The sequence below is a fragment of the Sphaerodactylus townsendi genome, linkage group LG12 (assembly GCF_021028975.2).
Source record: "Sphaerodactylus townsendi isolate TG3544 linkage group LG12, MPM_Stown_v2.3, whole genome shotgun sequence".
Lineage (NCBI taxonomy): Eukaryota > Metazoa > Chordata > Lepidosauria > Squamata > Sphaerodactylidae > Sphaerodactylus > Sphaerodactylus townsendi.
In genome coordinates this window covers 25788826-25812901 of record NC_059436.1, presented here as the reverse complement: position 1 = coordinate 25812901, position 24076 = coordinate 25788826, and the positions used below count along the sequence as shown (strand labels likewise).

At 60.5% G+C, this 24076-nt stretch overlaps 3 protein-coding genes across 6 annotated transcripts; all 3 read right to left on the bottom strand.

Annotated features, from left to right (window-relative positions):
• Positions 1-2854: 2854 nt before the first annotated feature.
• Positions 2855-8538, bottom strand: SCN2B (sodium voltage-gated channel beta subunit 2). 3 transcript variants are annotated; one of them, XM_048513477.1, is made up of 4 exons: positions 8474-8538; positions 5913-6079; positions 5245-5455; positions 2855-5035 (listed from the first exon to the last, which is right to left on the bottom strand). In XM_048513477.1, exons 1-4 carry the CDS (start codon positions 8511-8513, stop codon positions 4836-4838), a joined length of 618 nt encoding a protein of 205 aa, XP_048369434.1. In that variant the 5' UTR covers positions 8514-8538; the 3' UTR covers positions 2855-4835. The 3 variants fall into 3 exon arrangements, with proteins under 3 accessions (XP_048369434.1, XP_048369435.1, XP_048369433.1); XM_048513478.1 differs by lacking the exon at positions 8474-8538 and adding an exon at positions 7787-7810; XM_048513476.1 differs by lacking the exon at positions 8474-8538 and adding an exon at positions 7339-7778.
• A 200-nt stretch (positions 8539-8738) lies between these two features.
• Positions 8739-14520, bottom strand: MPZL3 (myelin protein zero like 3). The gene is made up of 6 exons (XM_048512109.1): positions 14497-14520; positions 12715-13323; positions 12386-12596; positions 11803-11968; positions 11075-11129; positions 8739-10764 (listed from the first exon to the last, which is right to left on the bottom strand). Exons 1-6 carry the CDS (start codon positions 14518-14520, stop codon positions 10738-10740), a joined length of 1092 nt encoding a protein of 363 aa, XP_048368066.1. The 3' UTR covers positions 8739-10737.
• On the bottom strand, positions 13429-21711 carry MPZL2 (myelin protein zero like 2). Of its 2 annotated transcripts, none has more exons than XM_048513481.1 (6): positions 21531-21711; positions 18942-19108; positions 17580-17790; positions 17322-17466; positions 16674-16756; positions 13429-15423 (listed from the first exon to the last, which is right to left on the bottom strand). In XM_048513481.1, the coding sequence occupies exons 1-5, from the start codon at positions 21562-21564 to the stop codon at positions 16681-16683; spliced, it is 633 nt and encodes a 210-aa protein (XP_048369438.1). In that variant the 5' UTR covers positions 21565-21711; the 3' UTR covers positions 13429-15423; positions 16674-16680. The 2 variants fall into 2 exon arrangements, with proteins under 2 accessions (XP_048369438.1, XP_048369439.1); XM_048513482.1 differs by lacking the exon at positions 21531-21711 and adding an exon at positions 20626-21175.
• Positions 21712-24076: the final 2365 nt, after the last annotated feature.

Below are 24076 nucleotides of genomic sequence, written 5' to 3'. Positions count from 1 at the left end.
GCACAAAGTGGGCTTGTTTGGAGAAGGGATCTGCCTCCCACTGTCCAGCCGACGGTCTTCCCGTGGCTGGAAGGAAGATCCGTAATGAAATCCGCAGCAATCACAGCCCGAGACGGTCCCTCTCAGGAGCCTCCAAAGGTCTGCGCAGTCGTCCCGGGGGCTTTCCCAGAGTGCACTCAGCCACTGCACGCGCAGGACGCCCCAATAGCAGCCTCAACATGCTGGCAGAGAGACTTCCGCCAAAAGTGTCTGCGAGTGAAATGCGAGGTCTTCACAAATCCCAAATGTCCAGCTCACTTTGAGTCATCTTGACAAACCACAAGTGCCTGTTTGTGGGCGGGTCCAGGAGCACAGCGCCAGGCCCCCAACCACAGCAGCCGGCCCTTCTCCACCACCGGGGAAGCCTCCCCACCCCCCAGCCCCACCCCGCACAGGGCTTCAAGGAGCCGTTGAGCCGGGGGTCCTGCAGCTCCAGCCTCGGACTGGGAGGCTGAGCTTGGCCTAGTTGCTTTGGGGTGAACGCAGCATGGACAGACAGCCTGTTCCGCACAGTCCAATTCTGTTCAGCTTCTGCGGGACAGGCAGGCACGCCCCCCTTCCCTCCTCCCTCCGCTTGAGGAGAGCGCATACAACCCCCCCCCCCCCATTGCCACATCACTGGCGTCTACCTGCACCACAAAAGGTTTGGACGGTCAGCAGGCTGCAGTATGGACTCTGAGGTGAACAGTTTTGTTAATGCCTCAGAAGTCCTTTGGCACGCTGGTGTGGCCAGTCCAAGCAGCCCTCCCCACCCGCGGGGGCCTCCGCTTTCTGGCCCTTCCCCTTGACTCTGAGTAGTTGGCTGTCAGGAGGAGCGCAGCAGCCCGGCCAAAACGGGGAATAAAATTGCAACAAAAAATGCCGAATCGGAGGCGGGACTGGAGCTGCCCGGTCGTCGCGCTCCGCCAGCCTGCGCCTTCCCTGCTGGGGGGTCCATCTCCATTCCAGCTGCCCGGATCCGGCAGCCCAAGAAACCCAGTTTATCTTTTGGTGCACCAGCTCACACTTGGAGAGCCTCACAACTTGAGAAGCCCTGGAATGGATTTCCTGGGCTTCCTGTCCTGGCCTCAGCAGCTGCAATGGAGACCGATCTGGGCAAGGGACGGGCGGCGTTGGAGTGGGAGGGGAGGGCAGCCTTAGACGGCTGGACGGGGTGGACCGTCTGGGACCTGGGAGGTGGTGACTCCTGACCGCCCCTTTCCCCGGTCCCCCTCCCAGGCATTCGGCTCTTGCTGGCCTCATCCCACACTCAGCGGCAGCGGCAACGCCGACGGGTCTTCGTGGGACTTCTGCAAGAGCCGCGCTCCGCTGTGGATTGGCCTGGGCTGGAAGAGGCGCCCGGCGACCCCGGCCCTCGCCGGCCAGGCGGGCTTTGTCAACCAGCGGCACCCCGTGGCCAGGTGCCAGCAGGGCAGTGCCCGCTCCCCGCCGTCAGGCGCCCGCGATGGATCATCCCAGGGACACAAACGGGGGCAGCGGCAGGAGTATCCCCAGCGCTGACGGAGCAGCATCCCCCTCCGAGGGTAAGCAGAGCGGAACCGGGGCGAGGGGTGCGGCGGCCAGCTCCGGAAGTTTCAGGAGGCAAGCTCCGGCTGCCCCTCTGCAGCCAAAGCCTAGATCACTGCCAGTCACGCGGCGGGGGAAGGCGCTGCTTGCGGGAGGCCCCTCCAGTCCTTGCCCCCCCCCCTTTACTGCTTTCCCCTTCATTTGACAAATCCTCCCTGGTCGTTGCCCCGTGTTCTCCTCCCGCCCGCACCGACCGCCCTGTCAGATGAGGTAGGTCAGGCGGGCGAAGCATGCTGCTTGCAGATGGAGCGGCCTATTCCCGGGCCTTTGGACACAGACTAGCCCTGGCAGAGGCTCCTTGGGTGGAGAGGCGGCCGCCGCACTGGGTGGAGGGGCAGCTGGGGCGGCCACGGTGGCCGAGGAGCAGCGCAGCAGACCCAGCCTCCCTGCCCCCAAACGGGCCGAAGTCGCAGCAGGGCTTGGCCGGAGGTGGCAGTCCCAGAAGGGGTTGGGGTGAGAGTCCCAGAGGGGCAGGTAGCGTCCCCGGAGCTAGCAGGGTAGGGAACCTTCCAGTCAGTGTTGCCCACCTGCTGTGTCCCTTTTTTTCCCTTTTTCTTGGACGGGATCACTGAAGTGCCCGCGACTTGGGGTCCCAGGGAGCCAGGCCGGCAGCCTTCTCCATGCCCCCTTCCTTGACGGGCAGCGCTGAGGCTGGGTCCTTTTCTTATTGGCGTGTGAGAAGGGAGAGGTCCTCCTTTGATCTGAAAAGGGGCTGCTGAGAACTCCCCACCCACCCAATCGAGTCCCAAAGCAGGCTGGTTGACCAGCCAATTTCTGGGGGCCCAGCTTGGCCAGAAGCCCAAGAAACCAGGGCAGGGGCCCAGAACTTCTTCCTCCACTTGGTCGCAGCTTCTGTTCTGAAAGGATCCAGCTGGGGAAAGGCCTGCTGGCCCAGATCCACTCCACCCACCCACCCACCAACCACCCACCCACCCACCCACACACACACACCCCTGCCAGGGGCTGGCCTCAACAGTCCTGGGCACTGGCATGACTTAGGCCAGGAAATGCCTGGGTGCAGTTGTGCAAGGTCCCATGCGCTCTTTTTTTTCATAGCCATTGGACAGTTTGCATGTGGGTGGACTAGATGACCTCAGGGAACCAGTACTCTAGCACCCCCCAAACCAGGAGTCTCCAAGAGCAACAGAGTGCCCAGGCTGGGTGAGGCGAAGAGGGATGGGTTTCTCACACACTTGGTCACACACTCACCCCAACCCAAGGAAGAAGAGGTGCCAGGAGGAAGCTCTTCTGAGATACACATTCCATTTTATTGAGCTTAATACTTGAGTTTGTCTGGGCAAGCACAGGCTAATACTGATTTTCAACACAGACCAGCAGCACGTACACGTATGTATGCACGCACGTACGCACACACACACGTTAGTGAACTCAATTGCTCGTCATAGAGATGCAAAAAGCAAGAGAAACGCTGTGTTGGGAGGCTTTGGGAAGAATCCAAACTGCAGGCACCTTCCAGCTGAGGGAAGGCCGGAGAGGGGGAGGATCCTCAGCCAAGCACAACAGCGGGGGGAGGGGGGGCAGGGATGAAAGCAGGATGCCAAGGCAAGCGGGGACTGCCAAGGTGAGTCCCTGGCCAGCCCCACCCTCTTCAGCAGGCGGGTACCCCTCCCTGCTCTGCTGGGGGGAGAGAGAGAGAGAGAGAGAGAGCGCTACTTGGCTTGGTTGCCTGAGGGGGCCCAGCCCAGCAGAGCCGCAGCCAGCCGAGCAGCCCTGTTCCATCAGAGCCAAGGCTGGCCAGCTGCCTCCAGGAAGCCCCAGAGCAGGGAGACTGGTGCAAAGGCCTCATCCTGCCACTGGCCCTGGAGACATTAGAGATCCATCAGGCAAGGAGCCATAGGCAGCCCCCTCCTCCATGAATTTGTCCACCAGCCTTTTCAAACCTTCCCAGTTGGTGGCTGTCACCCCATATTGTGGCAGTGAGTTCCACAAATTAACTATGTACAATGTGAAGAAGTATTTCCTTTTATCTGCCGTGGATCTGCCGTCCTCCAGCTTCAGTGGATGACCTGGGCTCTAGAACTGTGGGAGAGATGCTCACTTCCACCCCATCCCTTACTGCAGCTTCTGAGTCCAGGTGTGGTAGCCAAAGGAACACAGCCCTGTGGCTCCATGACAGGTGAGTTCGGGGGGGGGGGGGGAGGGTGCGTGCGTGAGGCTTTTCAGGCTTTGGGCCTGCACCTTTGCTAGGCCAGGGAACCAGCTGGGAGGAGGAGGAGGGGCCCCTGGCCCCACGGTCTAAGAATGCCCCTGAGGCCTCGAGGAGGCTAAGAGGAAACACAGCTTCTGCTGGTGGCCAATGGGGAGGGGTGGTGGCAGCTGGCAGCGCTGCTGGCTCAGAGGCAAGGAAGCAGCAGAGGGCCTGCCAAGAGCAGGAGTCCCGCCTCTTCCTGCTCCCGCCACAACAGAACCCCGGGGGTCTCCCCATGGGCAGCAGGTGTTTGAGAAGCAAGTAAGCAGCGTGCATCTCCCACCAGCATCTCCCACTCCCCAGTGCAGAGCCCAGGGAAGACCACCGAGTTGTACAAAGAGGGTTGTCGGGGGGAGGGGGGGAGGGAGGTGTCAGGTGAGAAAAATGGTACTCGTGGGAATACCTAGCTATCCTGAGCCTGAGGCAGCCCCTTCCCTTGCCTGGGCCTGGAGAGGCAGGGGGAGGGGGTCTCCTGCAGGCCAGAGTGGGGTGTTGGGGTGCTGCTGCCTCCCACTGGCAGTGAATTGTCTTGGCAGTTGTGGGTTGTTAGCAGTGGCAGTTTTTGCGTTGGCAAAGAGAACCCGCCTGTCTTCCCCCCCGCCCCGCCCCGTTCTGTTCCTGAATGTTGCCCTGAATGGCTCATCCACTCTGCACCCCACCCCCAGTACCTGGAGATCACCCAGCTCAGGCAAGAAGCACTCTTCCCCACACATACACACACACACTCCCCCTTCGGCTTTGCAGCCTCAGGGCCTGGCTTCACAGGGAGACGGGGAGGAGCAGAGGCTGGCTCAGCTGGGACCCTCTGTGGGGGAGGGGCTGCAGCATCAGGTTCACTGGCCAGCCAGCAGAGAACAGCCCCCCCCCCCCCGCCCAGGCATCCCAGTCTGCACGGCCTGCCCCCTCTCCAGCCTGCCCCAAAGAGATGATGCCATGGGGCCGGGGTGGAGGCAGCTGGGCAGGGCATACAGCACGTGAGTGGGGGGAGCGTGTGCGGCCATGGGAAGGGGCCCCGCCCCCTCTACTTGGGGCCCTCCTCGGGGTTCCCCTCGCCATCTGTCTTCCCCTCTTCCTCAGTCTTCTGGTCATCCGTGTTCAGCTTCTGCTGCTTCCTCCTCCGGACACACTTGACCACCACCAGGGCCAGGATCACCACAGCCAGGAAGCCGCCCACAGAAGCGCCCACAACCACGGCCACGGTGGAGTCCCGTTCTGGGGGCTCTGTGGAGACAAGGCCGAGGCAAGGGTGATCTTCGCGCCCAGGAGGAGGAGGAGCAGAGGGCCTGACAGGTCTCCTCTCTTCCCGGCTGAAGGGCTTCCAGACCGCCCGCCCGGCCACAGCAGGGGTTTGCTGGTGTCATGTCGCCAGGGGGGAGTTCCGGATGGGGCTGAGATTGGGGGCGGGTCACGTCACCTGCCTGGATACTCACCTTCCGTGATGACTCTCAGGTTGATTTTGGCATGGCCTCTATTCCGATCAGGGGGGTTCAGCACAAAGCAGTTGTAGAATCCCTCGTCATCCAACTGCACATTGTGGAGGGTGAAGGACACGTCATACTTGGCCACGTTCCCTGTGAACTTCACACGATTGCCAAAGCGAGTCTGTTCCACGGGGATGATCTTGGATTTGAACTGCAAGAGCTGGGAGGGGGAGGGGGCAGACACAAAGGCAGGGGGTCTCAGACCAGCAGTCACCCTTCCGTGAGCCAGTGGCCAGACATGGAGAGGCCTGTTAGAAGTCTTGGGAAGCCTGGACTGAACCCCTAAGCTCTATAGGGAGCAGTGAGGGGAAGAGGCATCTGCTTTGGCTTCCAAATACCAGGCAAGGTGCCTGGGAGAGCCGAGCAAAGGGGCCACAGCCCTCCCCTCGGGACACACCTCCGTTCCAAGGCCCCCAAGCAGAGCTAGCCACTGAGCCGGCCTGGCACTGGAGCTGCTTGTCCACTGGGGCCCAGGGCTGAAGAGAACTTCCTTTCCTGGCAGACTCAGACCTCCCACCCGACCTCTGCCCCCCACCGCCCACTCGGTCAGGCCAAGTCCCCACAGGAAGGTCCAGGGCTGTCTTGTGACCTTCTCGGAGGGAGGGAGGGAGGCTCACCATCATCTCACTGCAGTTCCAGCACTCTTGGTAGGTCCAGTTGAGGGCAAACTGCTTCTCTACCACTTGGTAGCAGGAGTTGAAGGTGCAGGCCAGGCGAACGGAGGAGCCATTCAGCGCATTGATGGTCATCGGGGCCGTGACCTCCATGGCCAGGCCGCTGGGCACTGTCGGGAGAGTGGGGGAAGAAACCAGTGTTACTCCTCCCTTCCTGGGGCCGGACAGGCAGCCCTTCTTTCCTGCTGGGGGCAGGAGAGTAGCCAGGAGCTGCTGCTGGCAGTCTTATGCTGGGGTGAAAACTTGCCCTGGGGTTTCGCGTGCTGGCTGCAAACAGGGCCCCAAGACTGACCTCCTCCCTTGCCCCCACACAGAGCGTGAAAAGGTCAAAGGGCAGGTCCTGGGCCCCACGCATGCCTTCAGGTCAGCCAGCCTCACTACACAAATCCAGAGTCCGCAGCCATGGCCTCATCTGCAGGGGCCCCGTGTCTGCAGCGGCTGGGCTGCCTGGCGCCTGTCCAGTGGGCATGCCAGCCGGTCCTGCTGCAGGAATTGGGGGAGGGGGTGCAGTTGCTGCAGGCATGCCAGGCCCCAGCAGGAACCCTGAAGATCATCACATGCCAGGCAGGGAGCTCCCGGGTGGGGCAAGGAAATGCTGACCGCCATTTGGACCACCCCCCAAACTGTTCCTTGTCTCCCCTCTGTCCCAGCCCCCACCCCTGCTACTGGCAAGGAGTTTGCTGCTGCAGAATCTGCATAGCGCTGCAGAACCGGGATGCAGCGACTGCAGTGGCCATTTTCAGCTGCTATCATAGATTTTATTGTAGCTGGAGCGCGGACCCCCACCCCACCCCCACCCCCACCCCGGTCTCTGCGCCCTGAAAACTGCAACATGGGAGACCGACGTCCCCTCTCCTCTTCCTTGCCCTCTTACCTGGCTGTCCGGGCCGCCCACCCCCCACCCCATCCCAGGCCCCCTCCCTGTGCCCCCTCGCCCTCTGCTGCTGGCCTCTGCCCAGGGCGTCTTGCGCGCAGCGGGAGAAAGGTTCATGCCCCGGCCCGCAACGCGTCGCCCCGGCAGGCCAGGGCAGCTAGCAAGCAGGGGCCCGGGCCCGGATGTGGGGTGGTGGCCGCTCTCCTGCCAACCCCTCCCTCCCCGAGCAAAGCGCTCGACCTGCCGGGCTGCCGGCTTCCGCGGGGGGGGGGGGGGCACGCGGCTGGCCGGCCTCTGCCGCCTCAGGGGGGGCTGAGCCCGGGGCCCCGGTTCCCCGCCCCGGCCCCCCCTCGCCTGGCTTGCCCCGACCTCCTCCCGGGCAGGCGAGGCGCCCCCCCCCCCCCGGGCTCCCGCCCGCCCGCCCGCCGCCTCGGCCAGCCCCGGCCCCTCCTGCCAGCCCCGGCTCCTCCCGCCCGCGGCAGCAGCGCTGCTCACCCGGAGCCAGGAGGAGACCGAGGAGGGCCAGGGCCGGCAGGAGGGGCCGGGGGGGCCCGCCGGGGCGCGTGGTGCGTGGCTGCCGCATGGCCCGGCTGCGCGGGGCGGGGGGGACGGCCAGCATCTGCGGGGGCGCGCCAAGATGGCGGGGCTGCGCGGCTGACTCGCCGCCGGGCGGGCGCAGGTCGATTCTGCGGTTGGCGCGGCGGCCTGGGCGCGCGGGAGGGCGCGCGAGCTGCGACGGCCTGGGCTCGAGCATCCTGTCCCGCGCAGCCCCGGCCTCCTCCCACCCCCCCCCACGGAGCGGGGCGGCCAGCGTGCGGGGGGGGGGGGGCTGGGCCGAAGCGTCCCCCGGGGATCAGGGCCGTTCCTGCATCTCCGGCCAAGAGCCGCCTCGACGTTGTCCGCCTCGAAAGACCAAGGCCGCCCGCTCGCCCTCCTCCCTCACCTGCTGCGCGCACGGAGCCAAGGAGCAGCCCTGCCCACCCAGCGCCCCCCGCCCCAGCTGCCCTCGAGGGGAAGAGCCCTGACCCCCACCGCCACCCTCCGGCCAGGGCCGGAACTCCCGCTGCTTCTTTGCGGACCGGGGCAGGGCGCGTCGGCGGAGTCAGGCTGACCCGGGACTTCCGACCCGGCCCGTTCACCTCGGGAGCCAGCGGGGGGGGAGGGGTCGCTGCCCTCCGTTCCTCCTCTCCGCCCGAGGCCAGGGGATGTGCCCCCCCGCCCCCGCTCATGGGCGGCTGCCGGGAGGCCGGTTGGTGCTCAAGACCCAGGCAAGCTACCCCCCCCCCCGCGTCCCTTCCGTCTTGGCCAAACAGCGGTGCTTCGCTGTTCCTGCCCTGCAATGCCAGGATTGGGGCCAGAAGGCTTGGCGGCAGGCCATGGCCTCAGCGAGGGGTGGGGGGGAGCAACCCTCGACCTCCGCTTCGCACAAAGCAAACAGACCGTCGGGCCCTCGCCAGAAAACTCCACGCGGTCGGCCACGTCAAACAAGCATCTCCCGGCTGAGGGACTCGGGGCCGTCGAGAGGGACGGAGGAGCTGAGCCGCCAGGCGGCCTCTCCCGCAGGGCTCCCCCCGCCCTGCGCTTCCGGGTGAATGCCCGCTGTACCCCTTTCCTGTCCCACCCCCCTCACCCCTCTTTGCCGTGTAGAGCTCCAGGGCGAGTGAGAGCATCAGCAAAGCCGCCGGGCCTGACCTCACGTGCCCATCCTGCATGGGGAAATCCCCACTGGGGCAGCAAGCCCCCAGCCCAGCGCCCCCCTCCCAGCCTTTGTAGGCCTGGCCTCCTCTTCTTGGGTCTATAAACACATCACCAAGAAGACCCTCAGAACAGCAGTTCACACGGCCCCTAACAATAACATTCAAAACAGACATAATGAATCAGATAGATATTAGAAATGCAATGAAAACCAGATGCATTTATTCAAGTAATGAACTTGGTTGAGCTTTTCACAGTCTGATACCACATTTAGGAATTACTTCCCTGTTTAGTTTCGGTGGATGGGCTTGATGAAGTGATGCCAGCTTCTCAGTGTCTGGTTTCAAGTTATTCAGCAGGAGTCTTCTGGGACCACATTCAATGACCTGCTTGGAGAAGCCAGATGGCCACGCAAAAGCCCATCCCTGCAGTGCTGGACGGCCATCACAAATCTCTTTCCTTTACCAAAACTCTTGGTGCCATTTCTTAAACTTCTGTTTCAGCTCAAGGTCAATTTGCAGCTCACTTAATTTCCCAATTTCCCCAGTCTGTGACAAGGGTTTTGTCTCCTGATGGGAATCTTCATTGAAAGAAGATCCTGGGATCACTCACACATCTCCCCTTGGAGGCGGGCGGGAGGGAGGGAGGGAGGGAGGGAGATAATTATCTTGTGCCCCACCTTTCTCTTCTAGCTCAAACAGTCTCTGAAGCTGATACAGCTCACAACAGCCCAGGTTGAATTTGAATAGAGTTAACTTTGAAATAAATGTAGATATGACCGTTTGGGGCTGAATATGACTGGCCTCATTTCTTTGCAGATAGTTCTGATAAATAAGCAATGTCATGCCTCATCTTGGAGTTTAGCACATAAAAGCATTTGTGTCTTCGAACAATGTCAAAAAGGTTGTAAAAGCATCTCACAGACCCAGTTGCCTTTTGATAGCCAGAGAACTTCAATATGAAGCAGAAAACATTCCACATCTTCACCATCCTTAACGCAGAGCTCCTGGCCCAGCTTGGCCTTGAATTCTATTTACCACAGTAATGATCGGGTGCAATAAGAAGAAGAGAAGAAGAGTTTGGATTTATATCCCCCCTTTCTTTCCTGCAGGAGACTCAAAGGGGCTTACAATTTCCTTGCCCTGCCCCCTCACAACAAACACCCTGTTGTTACCACCCAGGAAAATAAACAAAATATTTCCCTGAGTCAGATTGCCTGACTACACCGGCTCCATGCCCGGACGCAGAGACTTGTGTGGCTCAAAAGCCTTCATAAGGCTTGCAAAGGTCATGAACGTGCGATTATGCCAATGTTGTATGGTTTCCCTCTTGTTTATGCCCTTCTAGGATGTAATAAAAGCCCCTTTAGAGTTGAATTTATGATTTGCCCGCTGCTTAGGATTTTAGTTTGACTAAGTTCCCCAGTTAGCTTAAGGTTTTGTTACTGTTAATTTAGGAGATTCTTATGTGTCTGTATTGTACTATGTTCCCTCATGATTAAGTTTAAAAATGTTATTTTTAAGATTTGTGTTTGTCAGCAAAGGCAGTAGCCCGTAGAGGCTGATATTAAGGGACAAGGAAATTGACTCTGGAATGCTGCTTAGACCAACGCCCATCTGACTCCCCCTCTCCTCCCATGTCAACAGAAATCAGCCACACCTTTTGCCCGCTACCACCCAGAGCATTTTTGCCCGCTACCACTCGCCACCCCCTGGGTCCCTGGCTGCATCAGGCACAAGTAGACTGCCTCCTCCCACACTTTGCGAAGCTAGCCACCCTGAGCTCTTAAACTTTGCTGCTGCTCCAAGCGACTCCACGCGCAGCACCCAAAGAAGATTCTGTGGCCCCAGGCGATGGTTCTGCAGCCAAGATGAGGAGGGCAACCGTCAGCCACAACTGTGGGCCAAGCAGCACACAGAGGCTCAGCTCCAGTGCGAGGCTCCACTGAGAAAGTCCAGCAGCCCTCGTGTGGACAGACAAGAGAGGAGCGTTCCCCACAGGCCAGGGCTGAGACCAGGCCCACAGACCAAGAAAGTCCAAACGACTAGGACGAAAGGGCAGAACAACCCCAAGTTTTACCCCCAGATCAAGTTTCTGAAAGGCCCCTGCAACAGCTGGGCCCGCTGCCGCCACAAGTAAGCACAAGACCAACGTTCCTCTGGCCAGAGACGGGGGGGGGGGGGGGTCTTCATCCTGCTGTCAGTAAGGGTCTTCGTCATCTGTGTCCTGAATTGGAAGGAAACAAGATCAGTCCAAGCCACCACCAGCCTCATTCTTAAAGGCTGTGCTCAGCGCAAACTCAGCTGCAGCAGAAGTCGAGCGGGAGATGACCGGCCAAGCCCGTCGTAGCACAGTGCTGCTAAGGAGCCCCATCAGGCATGTGTGTGCACCCTGCTGCTGACACCCCCCCCCCATAATGGGACGTGGGATCACGATTTGCCCCAGGACTGGGTCACAGGGGAAGGGACATCTGGCTGCTCTTGCGGTGCCCCACGCTGGCACCCAGGCTGCGCGTCAGAACCCTGCTGGTGCTTACCAGGCACTGCACACACCTGCCCGCCAGCCTCGCCGCACAGCCCGGTTGCTCAGGTCTGCAAAAATTGACAGAGAACGTCGAGTCAGCAGCACCAACTCCCTGTGTCCCGACCACAACCACCACGTGGCTCAGGGACTCCTCACAGCCAAGCCACGTGACTCTGGCTCCTGTCCCCACGGCCTCCTCCTGAGGGGGCCCGAAGAAGCCCCCTTTCTCCAGTCTGACAACCAGGTGGGGACTCTTCACTGCTACGGCATGGCCCAATGACCACTCTATGGGGGCGCCAGAGGTTCCCCGCGAGCCCGCTGCACCTCAGATGGACCAGCCTCCCGGAGCAGCTGGTGGGCAGGCAGCGCAAGGCAGCCACTTCCTGTCCTGTAAGAGCCATCGGAGGGCAGGACACATTTTGGGGGCAGCAGGTAGGTTGAAGCAAAACTCCTGGGCACAAAGTCACCAAGAGACCTGAGCTCCCTCTCCCTCAGAAAGGGTTTCCAGCCACAGCCTGCCCTCTCTGTGGCCTCCACGGCTGGACCTCTTCCAAGGGGGACCCGGAGTGTCGCATGGAGCCACTGACACAACTGAAGTGCTTAAACACACTCCAGCCCATGGCAGCTGGTGCAGCCTCAGGTCCCACAGGACTCTTCTGCAACAGACCCCAGAGCATCTTTAACTAACCCCCCCCTGCAGTAAATTCCTTGACTCCAGCCTCCCCCCCTCCATGCTCTCACTCATCAACAACTTCAATGGAGGACATCTTGTAGGCAAACTTCTTCCGGCTGTTGAGCACCCCAGACTTCTTGCCCATCCTGACCAGCAGCGCAGCCACCACCACGGCTGAGGGCAGGAACACCAGCAGGGACAGCAGCCCGGCCGAGCTCAGCTGGGAGGAGGACCCTGCAGAAGGAGGCCCAGTCAAGGCGGCAGTCGGCAGGCAGGCAGGCAGGCAGGCAGGCAGAGAGGGGGCTCTTGGGAATCTCCAAAGAGAGGAGGAGGAGGAGGAGGAGGAGGAAGGGGGCTGATATCTGAGCAACTGAAAAGCCCCCACCCCACAGCAGGGCAGGGCAGGCCAGCTGGCTCCTGCTACATTTCTGCCGGCTGAGAAAGTGAGTGGGTGGGTCTGGCCCCTCACCACTGCCAACATGCCTGCGCCCATACTGCCACAGCCGCCCATGCTAAAAAGCTGCCCAGGGGCCAGGGAGACGAGCTTTATAGGGCTTTGGGTCTGACTCTGCCGGCGGCCTCTCTTTTCTGAGCAGCCGATCTGCACCTGCCCGGAAAAGGTGAGGGGGGGGGCAGAAGGGTTGCAACTACCTCTCTGGGTGACCGTCAGCACCACCTGGGGGAGGCTGTGATGCACGTCGGGGGGGTTCTTCACAGAGCAGGTGAAGGTGCCGTTGTCCTCCATCCTGGGGTCGCTGATGACAATGGAGGCATCGCGCTTGGCCACGTCTCCCGCCCAGGAGACTCTGTCGCGGAAGGTGCCCTCCCTGGCCGGGTAGGCCCGCGACTGGTAGTGGAAGATCTACAGGGATCCGAGAAGGGGAGCGTGATGCCCTGGAGAGTGCCAGCGCCCCCGCCGCCCTGCTCCCCGCCCCCCCGGACCGCGGAGAGGGCCTCAACCACGAGGGGCGGCGACTCACCGGCTCCAGCGCCCCTCCTGCCAGAGCCCGGTACGTCCAGTCGATGGTCAGCTTCTCCGTCAGCGGGGAAGACGACCGGAACCAGCAGCGCAGCACCACGGCCTCGCCCACGAAGGCGCGCACCCGGCCCTCCGCCTGGACCTCCAGCGCGCGCACTCGAGAGACGCCTGCTGCTGCGGGGGATGCGGAAGCCCAGGCGCGCCTCAGTCCCTGCCACCTGCCCGGCCGCCCCGCCCGCCGCCCTCGGCCGTCGAACTCCCGGCCGGGCCCCAGCCCCACCTCGCAGGGCTGCGGGGAGGCGACGGGGGGGCACCTCGAGCAATTCCCTCCCTCCCTCCCGGCAGCCACAGCCCCCCACCCCCGGGCGGCCTCCTGCCGGGCAAGCCGCCACTTCCTGGCTCCAGACGGAGGAGGCCTCCGTCGGGAAGAAGCCAGCCCCGCCCCTCTCCGGGCGCCGGCCCACCAGCTCCCACCAGACCTCCCAGCGCCCCACTCCCTCACCCCTTCTGTAGTGTAGCAGAGCGCTGGCAGCAACCACGCCGCCGCCCGCCCTGAGGCTGCCCATGGGCCGCCTTCGCCAGCCGCTTCACGCTCGGGCACGCGCGTCCCCTGCGCAGGGCCGGGCGGAAGGGGCGGGCGGGCGGGCAGGTCGTTCCCCGCCCCAGCCGGCCAGGCCACTTCCCCGCCCCACACAGGCAGAAGAGCCACAGAGCTGGCGCTCAACAACAGCCTTTATTCTCCGACGCGCGTACAAAACTCCGGCACCTCGGAAAGACGCGGCGGCACCGACGCCGGCAGACACCACCCCCGCCCCCCCCGCCGACCGGCCGCCCTGCGAAAGAACAGCAGCAGTCCCCCGGGGGGGGGAGCACGGCTGGGGCAGAGGCAGCGGCGTCCGCCTGTGTACAGCTGCGCCACAGCACGGTCCCCTGGGAGCCCCAGACACCCCCCCACCCCCCCAGGCTTCAACCCTGCAGTCCCCGGCAGGCTAGGTGGTTGGACAGGTGGAGAACACTGGTGGTGCTTCCCAGCAGGGTGACAGAGCAGCCTCCACAGATCCATCCTGAGCAGAATTACACCCGTGTAAGCCCACCAACTGCAGTGAACTCCTCAGAAGGGGGCCTCAGCCATCCTGAGCAGCAGCAGCAGCAGCAGCCCACCAGTTGTGGGGGTCTCTTGTGCCCCCTCATTGCTGCCCTCAGCACAGAGGCGCTGGCAGTCAAGGGTGTGCAGGAGAACTCGGTGCCCTCTTTCCTGCCCCACAGTAAGAACATAAGAACAAGCCAGCTGGATCAGACCAGAGTCCATCTAGTCCAGCTCTCTGCTACTCGCAGTGGCCCACCAGGTGCCTTTGGGAGCTCACATGTAGGATGTGAAAGCAATGGCCTTCTGCTGCTGCTGCTCCCCCTGAGCACCTGGTCTGTTAAGGCATTTGCAATCTAAGATCAAAGAGGATCAAGATTGGTAGCCATAAATCGACTTCTCCTCCATAAATCCTGTGCTTAGTCCCCTGTGCTTGCGCTCCTCGCGCCTCTTCCGTTGCCAGGGCTGACAGGCTCTTCTAAGACTTTGGCTGGGGGGTGGGGGTGGAATACAGTTGGAGATTTTTTTTTTCAGAAGCTCTCCAGTGTCTCCCGGTGGGGGGGAAGCCTCGGCTGTGGACCAGGAGGGGATGCCAGTCCGTGGCTGCTCCCATTCAGAAGCTGGATTTGCAAAGAACAGGCCTGGTGTCTGTTCCTGAGAGGGCCAGGATAGAGAGGCCGCATTGCTGGAATGCCTCACCTTTAAGAGAAGGTCTCTGGCCATTGACTCGTACAAATATGAGAGAGAGGGCACGGCCCCGACTGACCTGGTTAATCCCAGACTAGCTGGATATTGTCAGATCTCAGAGGCTAAACAAGATCAGCCCTGAGAGACCACCAGGGTCCCTATCCAGAGGAATGCAAAGGGAAACCTCCTCCCAACATCTCCTGCCTTGAAAGTCCTACTTGGGATTTGACAGCAGGATTCGACACACAAAGAACAGGACCTGCGCTCCCCCCACCCCACCCCACCCCACCCCCCCGGAAGCCTCCACTCCCCAGTTTCCAGCCTCCACTGTGAGCTCAGACTGGGGACCTCGTGTTGATGAAGGAGGGGGGGTGGAGCTGAAGAAGCAAAGAGCAGCAACAGAAGTCGTGACCAAAAGGCTAGCTGAAGGGCAGCCACCTACACACCACCCTCCTGGGGAGAGAAACCTGCCCCTCCCCCGCCATCACAGTAGCCTGGCTGGCTGGCTGGGAAGAGGGCGTGGAGCTCAGACTCTGTCCCACAGTAGTTCTCATGGAGTTGTCTCTAGAAAAAGGAGCAAGTCCATCTCACTTGTGCTGGAGCAGTTCTGGAGCAGGCAAGGTTGTGTTTACATAGCATCTGGGCACACAGTGGCCAAAAGAAGCCAGTGATGAAGCAAAGAGTCATGAGGACCAGCTGGGCCTCCTGCAGCTTGGCTGGCCGGCCAGAGCCGTCACCAGCTGGAGAGTGTCCTTTGCAGGCTGGGGCATCTCTTTCCTCCTGGGTCAATGGACGTTCTTCCAGAAAAGCAGACCTTGGCAGTCAGGCTGTCCTCTGCCCAAATGCCCAGGCACGACAGGCTGGCGGCAGCGGCTGTTGCTAATGGAGCAGTCCAAAGAACCAGCTGCCCAGTCCCAGGGGCATGGAGGGCAGAGAAGGCTGCGAGAGAAGAAATGGTTGCACAAAAGTTGTCCATCCTTCAGAAACATTCCTCATCCTGGCAGCAGGGCAGAGCTGGCAGCTGCTGCCTGGAAAAGCCCACCCACCCAGGGGCATAATGCCCATTGGGCAAGGTGGGCAGCTGCCCAGGGCATCACCTTGTGGGGGGCATAAAAATGCAGGGTTAGTTTTGGGCTATTTTTAGTGGTTTTCCATTTGTGGCCTGCAAGGAGCACAGTTTTTAGGCTAGCAGGACTGAATTTTCAGCGTATCATCAGGAGACTGTCCTTATGCTACCCTCCAAGTTTGGTGCAGTTTGGTTCAGGGAGTCCAAAGTTATGGACTCCCAAAGGGAATGCCCCCATCCCCCATTGTTTTCAATGGGAGCTAATAGAAGATGGGGGCTACAGTTTTGAGGATCCATAACTTTGGCCCCCCTGAACCAAACTGCACCAAACCTGGGGGGTATCATTAGGGCAGCCTCCTGATGAGACCCTGAAAGTTTTGAGACTGTGCCTTCAGAAATGTGCCCCCCACCAGCCTGCAACCCCCATTGACAACTATGCAGAAAACTCAATGCAGAACAAAGATTCTTGGGCAAATTTCTGGGAGGTTCCTGCAGGGGGTGCATTTTTTGATGTATCTGCACCAAAACTTCATGGTCTCATCAGGAGATTGCCCTAATGATACCCCCCAAGTTTGGTGCAGTTTGGTTCAGGGGGTCCAAAGTTATGGACCCTCAAAACTGTAGCCCCCATCTCCTATTAGCTCCCATTGGAAACAATGGGGGATGCGGCACCTCCTTTGGGAGTCCATAACTTTGGACTCCTTGAACCAAACCTCACCAAACTTGAGGAGTACCATAAGGACAGTCTCCTGATGATACGCTCAAATTCTGGTGCTGATATGTCTAAAAATGCACCCCCTACAGGCACCAATGTTCTGGTGCAAAAATAAATTGGTCGTGGTGGAGTGGCCACCCATGGGGGGGGGGGCATCCAACTCAAGTTTTGCCCAGGGCTACAGTTTGCCTTGTTACACCCCTGCACCCACCCCCTGGTGGCAGAACCAGTAGGGGGCTGCTCTGCTCTCCAAGCAGAAGCTCTGACCCAAGGGGGTCCCGTGCCACAAGTCTCTCTGCCATGCCTGGAGTGGCTGGCTATGTGACAGCGTCACTGCTTCAGCTGGCCCCCCTCCCAGGAACCAAGAAGGCTAGCGGGAGAAAGGGGCCGGGGATTCCAGGAGCTTACCAGTGCTTCAGACTCTCTCTGCGTGCCCCAGCACAGCCTCCTGCGGCTCACTGCTCTTCAACTTCTCCTTCTCTGACCTGTTACTAAAGGCAGCAGAAACAATCCTCAAAGAGCCAGCCAAGCAGCATTAACTGAGAGCAGGTACCCTCCCCCCACCCCCGCCTCAGAGCTACAGTGGAGGGCAAGACAGGTAACCTCATGGATCTGGCCCCTTTGCTACCCACCTGCGACCTGCCTGAGTTTCATGAGATCAAATACCAACAAATTAAGGGGGCACAGAATACTATACACAGAAACATACCACCAGAAACTATAACCCTGCTACTGTCATATTCTGTGTCCCTAAGAAAGGATTTAAGGAACAACTAGGAAACCTGTTTCTCCAAAATTTCACACAACGACATGAAAGTGCACTGACAACAGCAGTGGTGATAACTGCCCAGGCAAAGCATCAGTACAGAAACATCATAAGTTATCACTATAATCCTTGTAGCAGGGTTGTAGTTGGTGGCTTTATGTTAGTTCCCAGTTTCACAAAAGCCAGAGGAGCAAACGCTGGCACCTCCAGGTCACCCTGCACAACCCTTCAGTGCTCCCTCCCCACCCACCCCCCGCCGCCGCAGCCTTCCCCCTCTGCCCCTTCCTTACCATTCTGTCTCCACCATCTCCACGTTCTTCTCTCGTCGCTTCCTTCGCCGCTGCTGGCAGACCACCACGACCACCACAATGACGATCATGAGCGCACAGGCAGAGCCAATGGTGACGGCCAAGATGTGGATCTCCGAGAAAGACACTGTGCGGAGAGTAGAGGCGTGACTGAGGGGAAGGAGCAGGGGGCCAGCAGAAGCAAAAGCCCCTCCCCCTAACTTTGAAGCCAGCAGCACCTCCCCCCACCCCGCTACTCACCTCTCAGGACTACGGCCAGCTGGATCTCCCCAATGTTCCCACCCACATCAGGGGGGTTCTTGACGTGACACTGGAAAGTCCCGTTGTCGGCCGGGTTCACATTCCACAGCATGATGGAAGCGTCGCTCTTGTGGATGTTGCCGTCCCACGTCACTCGGCCAGAGAAGCGTCCCGTGGTCGGGGGGTACGGCTCTTCATGGTAGTAGAATACCTGGGGAGCCACGGAGGGGCCCATTTATTTCCCCATGGAGGGCAAGTGCTGCATTCATTGGGGCAGTTTTGCTCCTCTCTGTGTTGAGCCTCTGCCCCCTTCAGAAGGGGGCCTCGTCCTGGAAAACCAGGCAGCTCCAGCAATGGACAGTGTGGCGGGGGGGCGGAGGGCGGAAACAGCTTGCCTGGGATTGAGCAAGTGCCCAACTAGGCGGCACGAATGACAGCAAACACTCCAAGCCACCACCTGAGAAACAGCCACGGAGCTCCAACAGTTTTCTCCTACTCTCCACAGACCCCCGGGCAGGCACCTCAGAGCGCAGTCTGAACAGGCACAGAGTCCTGGCCCTGCCTGCTGCCCTCTGAAGGCAAGAGCTGCCCCAAAGAACCAGTCAGAATGGTCTGGGGCTCACCAGGAGCCCCCTTTGGCCCCATTCCTTTGCTTTTCACTGTTTTCGGGAGTCGAGGGTGCATTCAGACACCCACACCCACACACAGGCCCTGCTCTTGGCACACCTGCCTGCAGACATGAGGCCGGGGGGTGGGTGGGGGGGGGGTGGCATTTTCGACCTTTTTTCCTCAAAGCCAGACTTGTAGCTGGGAGTGCCTCTTTCCAGCCGTTGTCGCCACCTGAACCTGGCCTGTGGACCACGAGGGAGGCCACCGACTCCGCCAGATGTTTCGTGCCGCTGGGTTTTTACTGGCTGTTAATTATGATGCCTTCATGTCTTATGACTTCGTCGTGTTTTACTTAGTGAGCTCCCTCGAGCAACGTCATGGAAGTGGTTTTCAGTAAATAAGAAGTCATTTCAATACCCAATAGGGTCTTTTGAATATTTGGGTGGGCTTTCCCAGTAGGGTCAGGCCCTGGGGCCTACAGGCTCCTTCTTGTGGTCCACAAGGGGGCTCTGGGCCTGATCCCCCCTTGCCCCTGCCCCACGGTGATCTGTGAGGCTCAGGGTGGGGTGCCAAACAGAGGGAGGTGTGTGGGGGTGGTCATGGGGGAGGGGCTAGCACAGCTCAGCTGCCAGAGACCCCAAGCCCCCCCCCCAAGGGAAGTCTGTCTGCCACGTGGAGGGAGTCCCAGTGCCACATCCGGCCCTGCCCACCCCCTGGGCCTGCCTCAGGCCTCTAGAGACACGCAGGACTCACATTCTGGTCTGGGCCACTTGTCTGGGGTCGGAAGTTCCAGGTCACGGTCACCTGTTTCCCAGGAGGGACATCGCTGTGGAAAGTGCACTTCAGGCGCACGTCTGTCCCATTCAGGACTTCCAGGGGTGTCGGGGTGTAGATGTCCATGGCTGCCACCGGCCAGAGCACTGCAGGAAGGAAGCCATCGGGGGGGAGGGGTACCACGATTAGGCTGGAGCTGACCCAGGGTCTTCCAGCCATGGCACTTACTGGGTGATTCATCACGCTCTCTCAGCCTAACCTACCTCACAGGCACTGGCGTAATGCCCATTGGGCAAGGTGGGCAGCTGCCCAGGGCATCACCTTGTGGGGGGCATCAAAATGCTGGGTTCGTTTTTGGGTATTTTTAGTGGTTTTCCATTTTTGGCCTGCAGGGGGCACAGTTTTTAGGCTAGGGTTTTAGGCTACTCAAAAGGGTAGCCCCCATCTCCTTAGCAAAGAATGTGGGATGGGGCACCCCCTTTGAGGGTCCATAACTTTGGACCCCCTAAACCAAACTGCACCAAACTTTGGGGGTACCATAAGGACAGTTTCCAGATGATACCCTGAAATTTTGGTGCCGATACATCCAAAAATGCGCCCCCTGCAGGAACATCCCAGAAATTTGCCCAAGAATCTTTGTTCTGCATTGAGTTTTCTGTATTGCTGTCCATGGGGGTTGCAGGGGGGGGGGGGGCATTCTGAAGGCACAGTGTCAAAACTTTCAGGGTCTAATCTGGAGACTGCCCTGATGATACCCCCCCAGGTTTGGTGCAGTTTGGTTCAGGGGGGCCAAAGTTATGGACCCTCAAAACTGTAGCCCCCATCTCCTATTAGCTCCCATTGGAAACAATGGGGGATCGGGCACCCCCTTTGGGAGTCCATAACTTTGGACTCCCTGAACCAAACCTCACCAAACTTGGGGAGTAGCATAAGGACAGTCTCCTGATGATACGCTGAAATGTTGGTGCTGATATGTCTAAAAACATCACCCCCTGCCTGCAGGCACCAATGTCCTGGTGCAAAAAAAAATTTGGTTGTGGTGGAGTGGCCGCCCATGGGGGGGGGAGGGGCATCCAACTCAGGGTTTGCCCAGGGCTACAGTTTGCCCAGGGCTGCCTCGTTACGCCCCTGCTCACAGGGTTGTTGTGAGGGTAAAAACCAAGCCGTGCAGCAAGGGGGAGATGAAAATGGATCCAGGGAGGAAAGAAGAAACTGTCTAGGCTGGTGTAGTAGTTAAGAGCAGGTAGATTCTAATCTGGAGAACCAGGTTTTATTCCCCACTCCTCCACCTGAGTGCCAGAGGCTTATCTGGTGAACCAGATGTGATTCTGCATTCCTGCTGGGTGATCTTGGGCTAGTCACAGTTCTTTGGAACTCTCTCAGCCCCACCTACTCCACAAGGTTGTGGGGAGAGGAAGGGAAAGGAGCTTGTAGGCCACCTTGAATCACCTTACAGGAGAAAAAGGTGCGGTACAAATCCAGACTGTTCTTCTGCTGCTGCTCAGACTCCTCAAAGCAGGAAGCAGGGATGGATCCGCCCCCCCCCCCCCCGGCTTTCCCGCAACCTGTTCCTTAGTCAGTCAGGCCAGAGGGAGGAGAGCACCGGCGGGCTGGCCCAGGTTATGCGAGGGGGGGGGGGGCTTTCGGCCTCCCCAGAAACTACCTGAGGCCAGGCCCGGCTCCCCGGTCCGCTTTTCTTGCAGCCCCTGAGCCGGCGGGAGGAGGCTGCTTTGGGCTCTCCCCGCAGCGCTCCAGTCCGGTCAGGCCAGCAGCTGCCCAGCCGTGGAGGGGGCCCAACCCTGCGCTGCCTCGCCCGGGTCCCGCGGCCCCAGCAGCCCGCCCTCCCTTCCGCAGCAGCCCAGAGCCCGGCGGGGAGCGGCCAGAAACAACTCCCCCCCCCGCCGCCGCCCCCCTCCTCGCCCTGCCCCGCGAGAGCTGGCCGAGGAGGGGGGCGGTCGAGGGGGCGGCTGCTGGGCGGCCTGGGGCTCCGTCCTGCCTGCCGGCGCGATCGGGGCGAGTCCCGGGTGGGTCCGCCGGTGGCGCGGCGGGCGGCGTCCTCCTCGGATCCGGGAAGGGCCGGCCTCCCTTCGCCGTGTTGCGCAAGCGGCCCTCGCCCGACCCGGAGGGCGCGCAGCCGCCCGCACCGCCCAGAGCCTTCCGGGGCCCCGCCAGAGGTGAAGGCCGGGCTGCGGCGCAACAGGCCGACGGCCGCCCCGTCCCTCTGCGCTTCAGGGTCCTGTCAGCCCCCCCCCCCGCAAAGCCCCCCGTTCCGCGCAGGCAGGCAGGCAGGCAGGCAGGGAGAGCCCCTCTGGGCGCCCCCTCGGCCCCGGGAGAGGCCGCCGTCGGGGCTTCAGGCCGGGCCGCCGACTCTGAGGCTGCCCCTCCCCCCGGCCCGGGCTCCGCCGCTTGGAACCGAGGCGACCGGCCGACAGGAGGGCCGGTCGAGGGAGAGCCAAATAAAGACCGGCGCCGGTTGAGCCAGTCCAGCGAGGCCCGACCCGCCGCCGGCTCGCCCCCACCCGCCCCCTCCTTCCCAGCTGTGGGCCCGTCGTCGGGGCTCCCGCTTACCCAGCAGCAGGCGGACGCTCGCCCCGGCGGCCATTCTCCGCTCGTCGCGCCGGCCCGGCCCGGGCCTTGGAGTGCTCGGGCGCCCCGCTTCTGGCTGCGGGACGGCGAAGGTGGAGCCAAGGCAGGCAGGCCTCCCTCCCTGCTTCCCTGCCTCCCTCCCTCCCAGAGGCCGCCGAGGAAGGAAGCTGGAAGGAGAGCTGCCAGGGGACTGAGGGCCCTCAGCACGCGCTCAGAGGCACCCTTGCGCCGACGACTGCAGAAGAAGGAGGAGGAGGAGGAGGAGTTCGGATTTATACCCCTCCTGTAGAGGAGACTCAAGATGCCTTACAAGCTCCTATCCCTTCCTCTCCCCACAACCTTGTGAGGTAGGTGGGGCTGAGAGAGCTCTGAAGAAGTGTGACTAGCCCAAGGTCACCCAGCAGAAGGAGGGGAAATGGCTGCTGGCCTGCTCTGCAAGGTTGTGGGAGTGACAACACACCTCAGCTATCTTGGCACCTCTCTCACAGTTGTTCAGAAGCATTTTGTGGGCTTGTGATGCCATTCCAGGGCTTTACCTGTTTACAAGCGGGGACTTGCAAGAAACTTGAGGAGAGGGGGTTAACCCCACCACCACCTTCGTTCCGCTCTTGCACGCCATCCCGGCAGCTCTTCTCTTACTCTTCTCTTCCTTTCTGCTCCCCCACTCTCTCTTCCTACCTCCCCAATCCATCCCTCTCTTTCCCCCAAGCAACCCCTTTTCTGCCCCACAGCCCCAGCACTCACATGCGCCCCCGCCCCCCGCACCTCTGCTCAACACAACTCCTTTCTGGCCAGCAGCCTGGTCCCCACCACCCCCCTGCCTCGCAAGGTCTTGTGTGCTGCCACCACCACCACCAAGGGATAAGTGAGGGGAATTCGAGGGGATTTAACCTTGTTGGGGAAGAGTGCCCGCCTTATCTGCCGTGTCTGCAGGCAGAAGACTCGGTTGAGAGTTGGATGTATAGGCCTGTTAGCCAGCAGTCCTCTGGCTCCAGTCTTCAAACTCTTCAAGGGTGGCACCAAGGAGGGTGTCCTGCAGTCATCCAGTCCAGACGGAACTAAGGCACAGATCACTGTGGCTGGATCAGACTGAGCCAGGAGGAGCAGCTGGCTCACCAGCCAAAGGTGGGCAAAACCACTGTGACCCCCCACCCCCACCCCTCAGCAGCCAGGTCTTTTTCTAAGGCTTTCCAAGGGGGATGTGGCCCCATCCAAGGCAGGGGGCTCTGGAGTTGGCCAGCTGTCCTGTCAGGATTAAGTTCCAGCTCGTTCCTCCTCACCCCGCCCATTGCTGACCCCCAGCAGCCCTTTAGAGCATCATCCTCACCAGGCATCGCAGAATTAGGCTGAACAGAGTCTCATCTGCATACTGATGATGCTGACAACTGTCCTTCCTGATGACCTCCCCCACGGGTTTCATGAAGAGGGAGGGAAATAAGACAACCCTGCAGGCCCCCACAAGTCAACAGCCATGGGACACAGTGGGATCCCCCCAGCACCCCCCCCCCCCAGGACTTGAACCACCATAATATGGTACCCTCCAGCCCCATTGTCAAGAGGCAGCTCTATAAGATACTATGGTCAATAGTGCTTTTAGTATGACTTTTCCAAAGATACATAAAACCACCAAAGATACATAAAACCACCATCTAAAACTAAGAAAAAAGGACTTCCAATTTCTTCTGCGCTGAATATAGTTATTTTTAAAGTTTACTGCTTGCAGCCCAATCCACCAAGGGAGGGGAGGGGAGGGGACACACTCAGTTGTGCGGCCGCCAGGGATGGCAGAGCAATAGCAGCACTGCACCAGTCCCAAAGGGCTTTCCTTCAGAGCGCAGTGGAGTGGTGGGCAGCATGAACCCCCCACGCAGAAGACAGACACAGCAGCACCGAGGGGGGGGATGGGGGCGGCCCAAGGCAATGAATGTCAGGACCTGGCCTGTCCGGTTTGATCCTGTCCTATCTCCCAGCTGGGATGTGGGGTCCTCTCTCTCTCTCTCTCTCTCTCTCTCCTCTTGCTTCCTTCTAGGTTTGGCTTTCAGGCACAAGGTAATCTGCTCATTGGACCCTGGCTGGCTTTTGCACTTCAAAGCACTGGGGAGTGATTCTGCCCCCCCCCCAATATCCCCACTCCCTTATTTGCTGGGAGGAGCCAGAGGACAGAGCACTCTACAGCAAGGCACACTGTGCCACCTGCATGGTCATCAAGCTTGCCTCGGGCCAACTGACCATGTGCTTCTGCTGCCTTCGCCACAGGGGTGGCTGCTGGGTCATCCTGCTGTTCATCATCTGAGCCACACTGCAGAAAACGGGGTCACATTTGCGTGCTGCTGGGGCTTTGCACCCGGAAGGAAGTCTATACATGTGACCTAAGGATACCTGAAACTACATGTCCCATCATGCAGTAGTTTAAAGGGACAGCTCTCCTACCTTATCTACTGCTAAAACGTATATATTAGCTACGTGCCTAATGACTAAGGACTTCTTGGGACAGCACAGGGCATACCTAATTGAATCAAATTTATCAA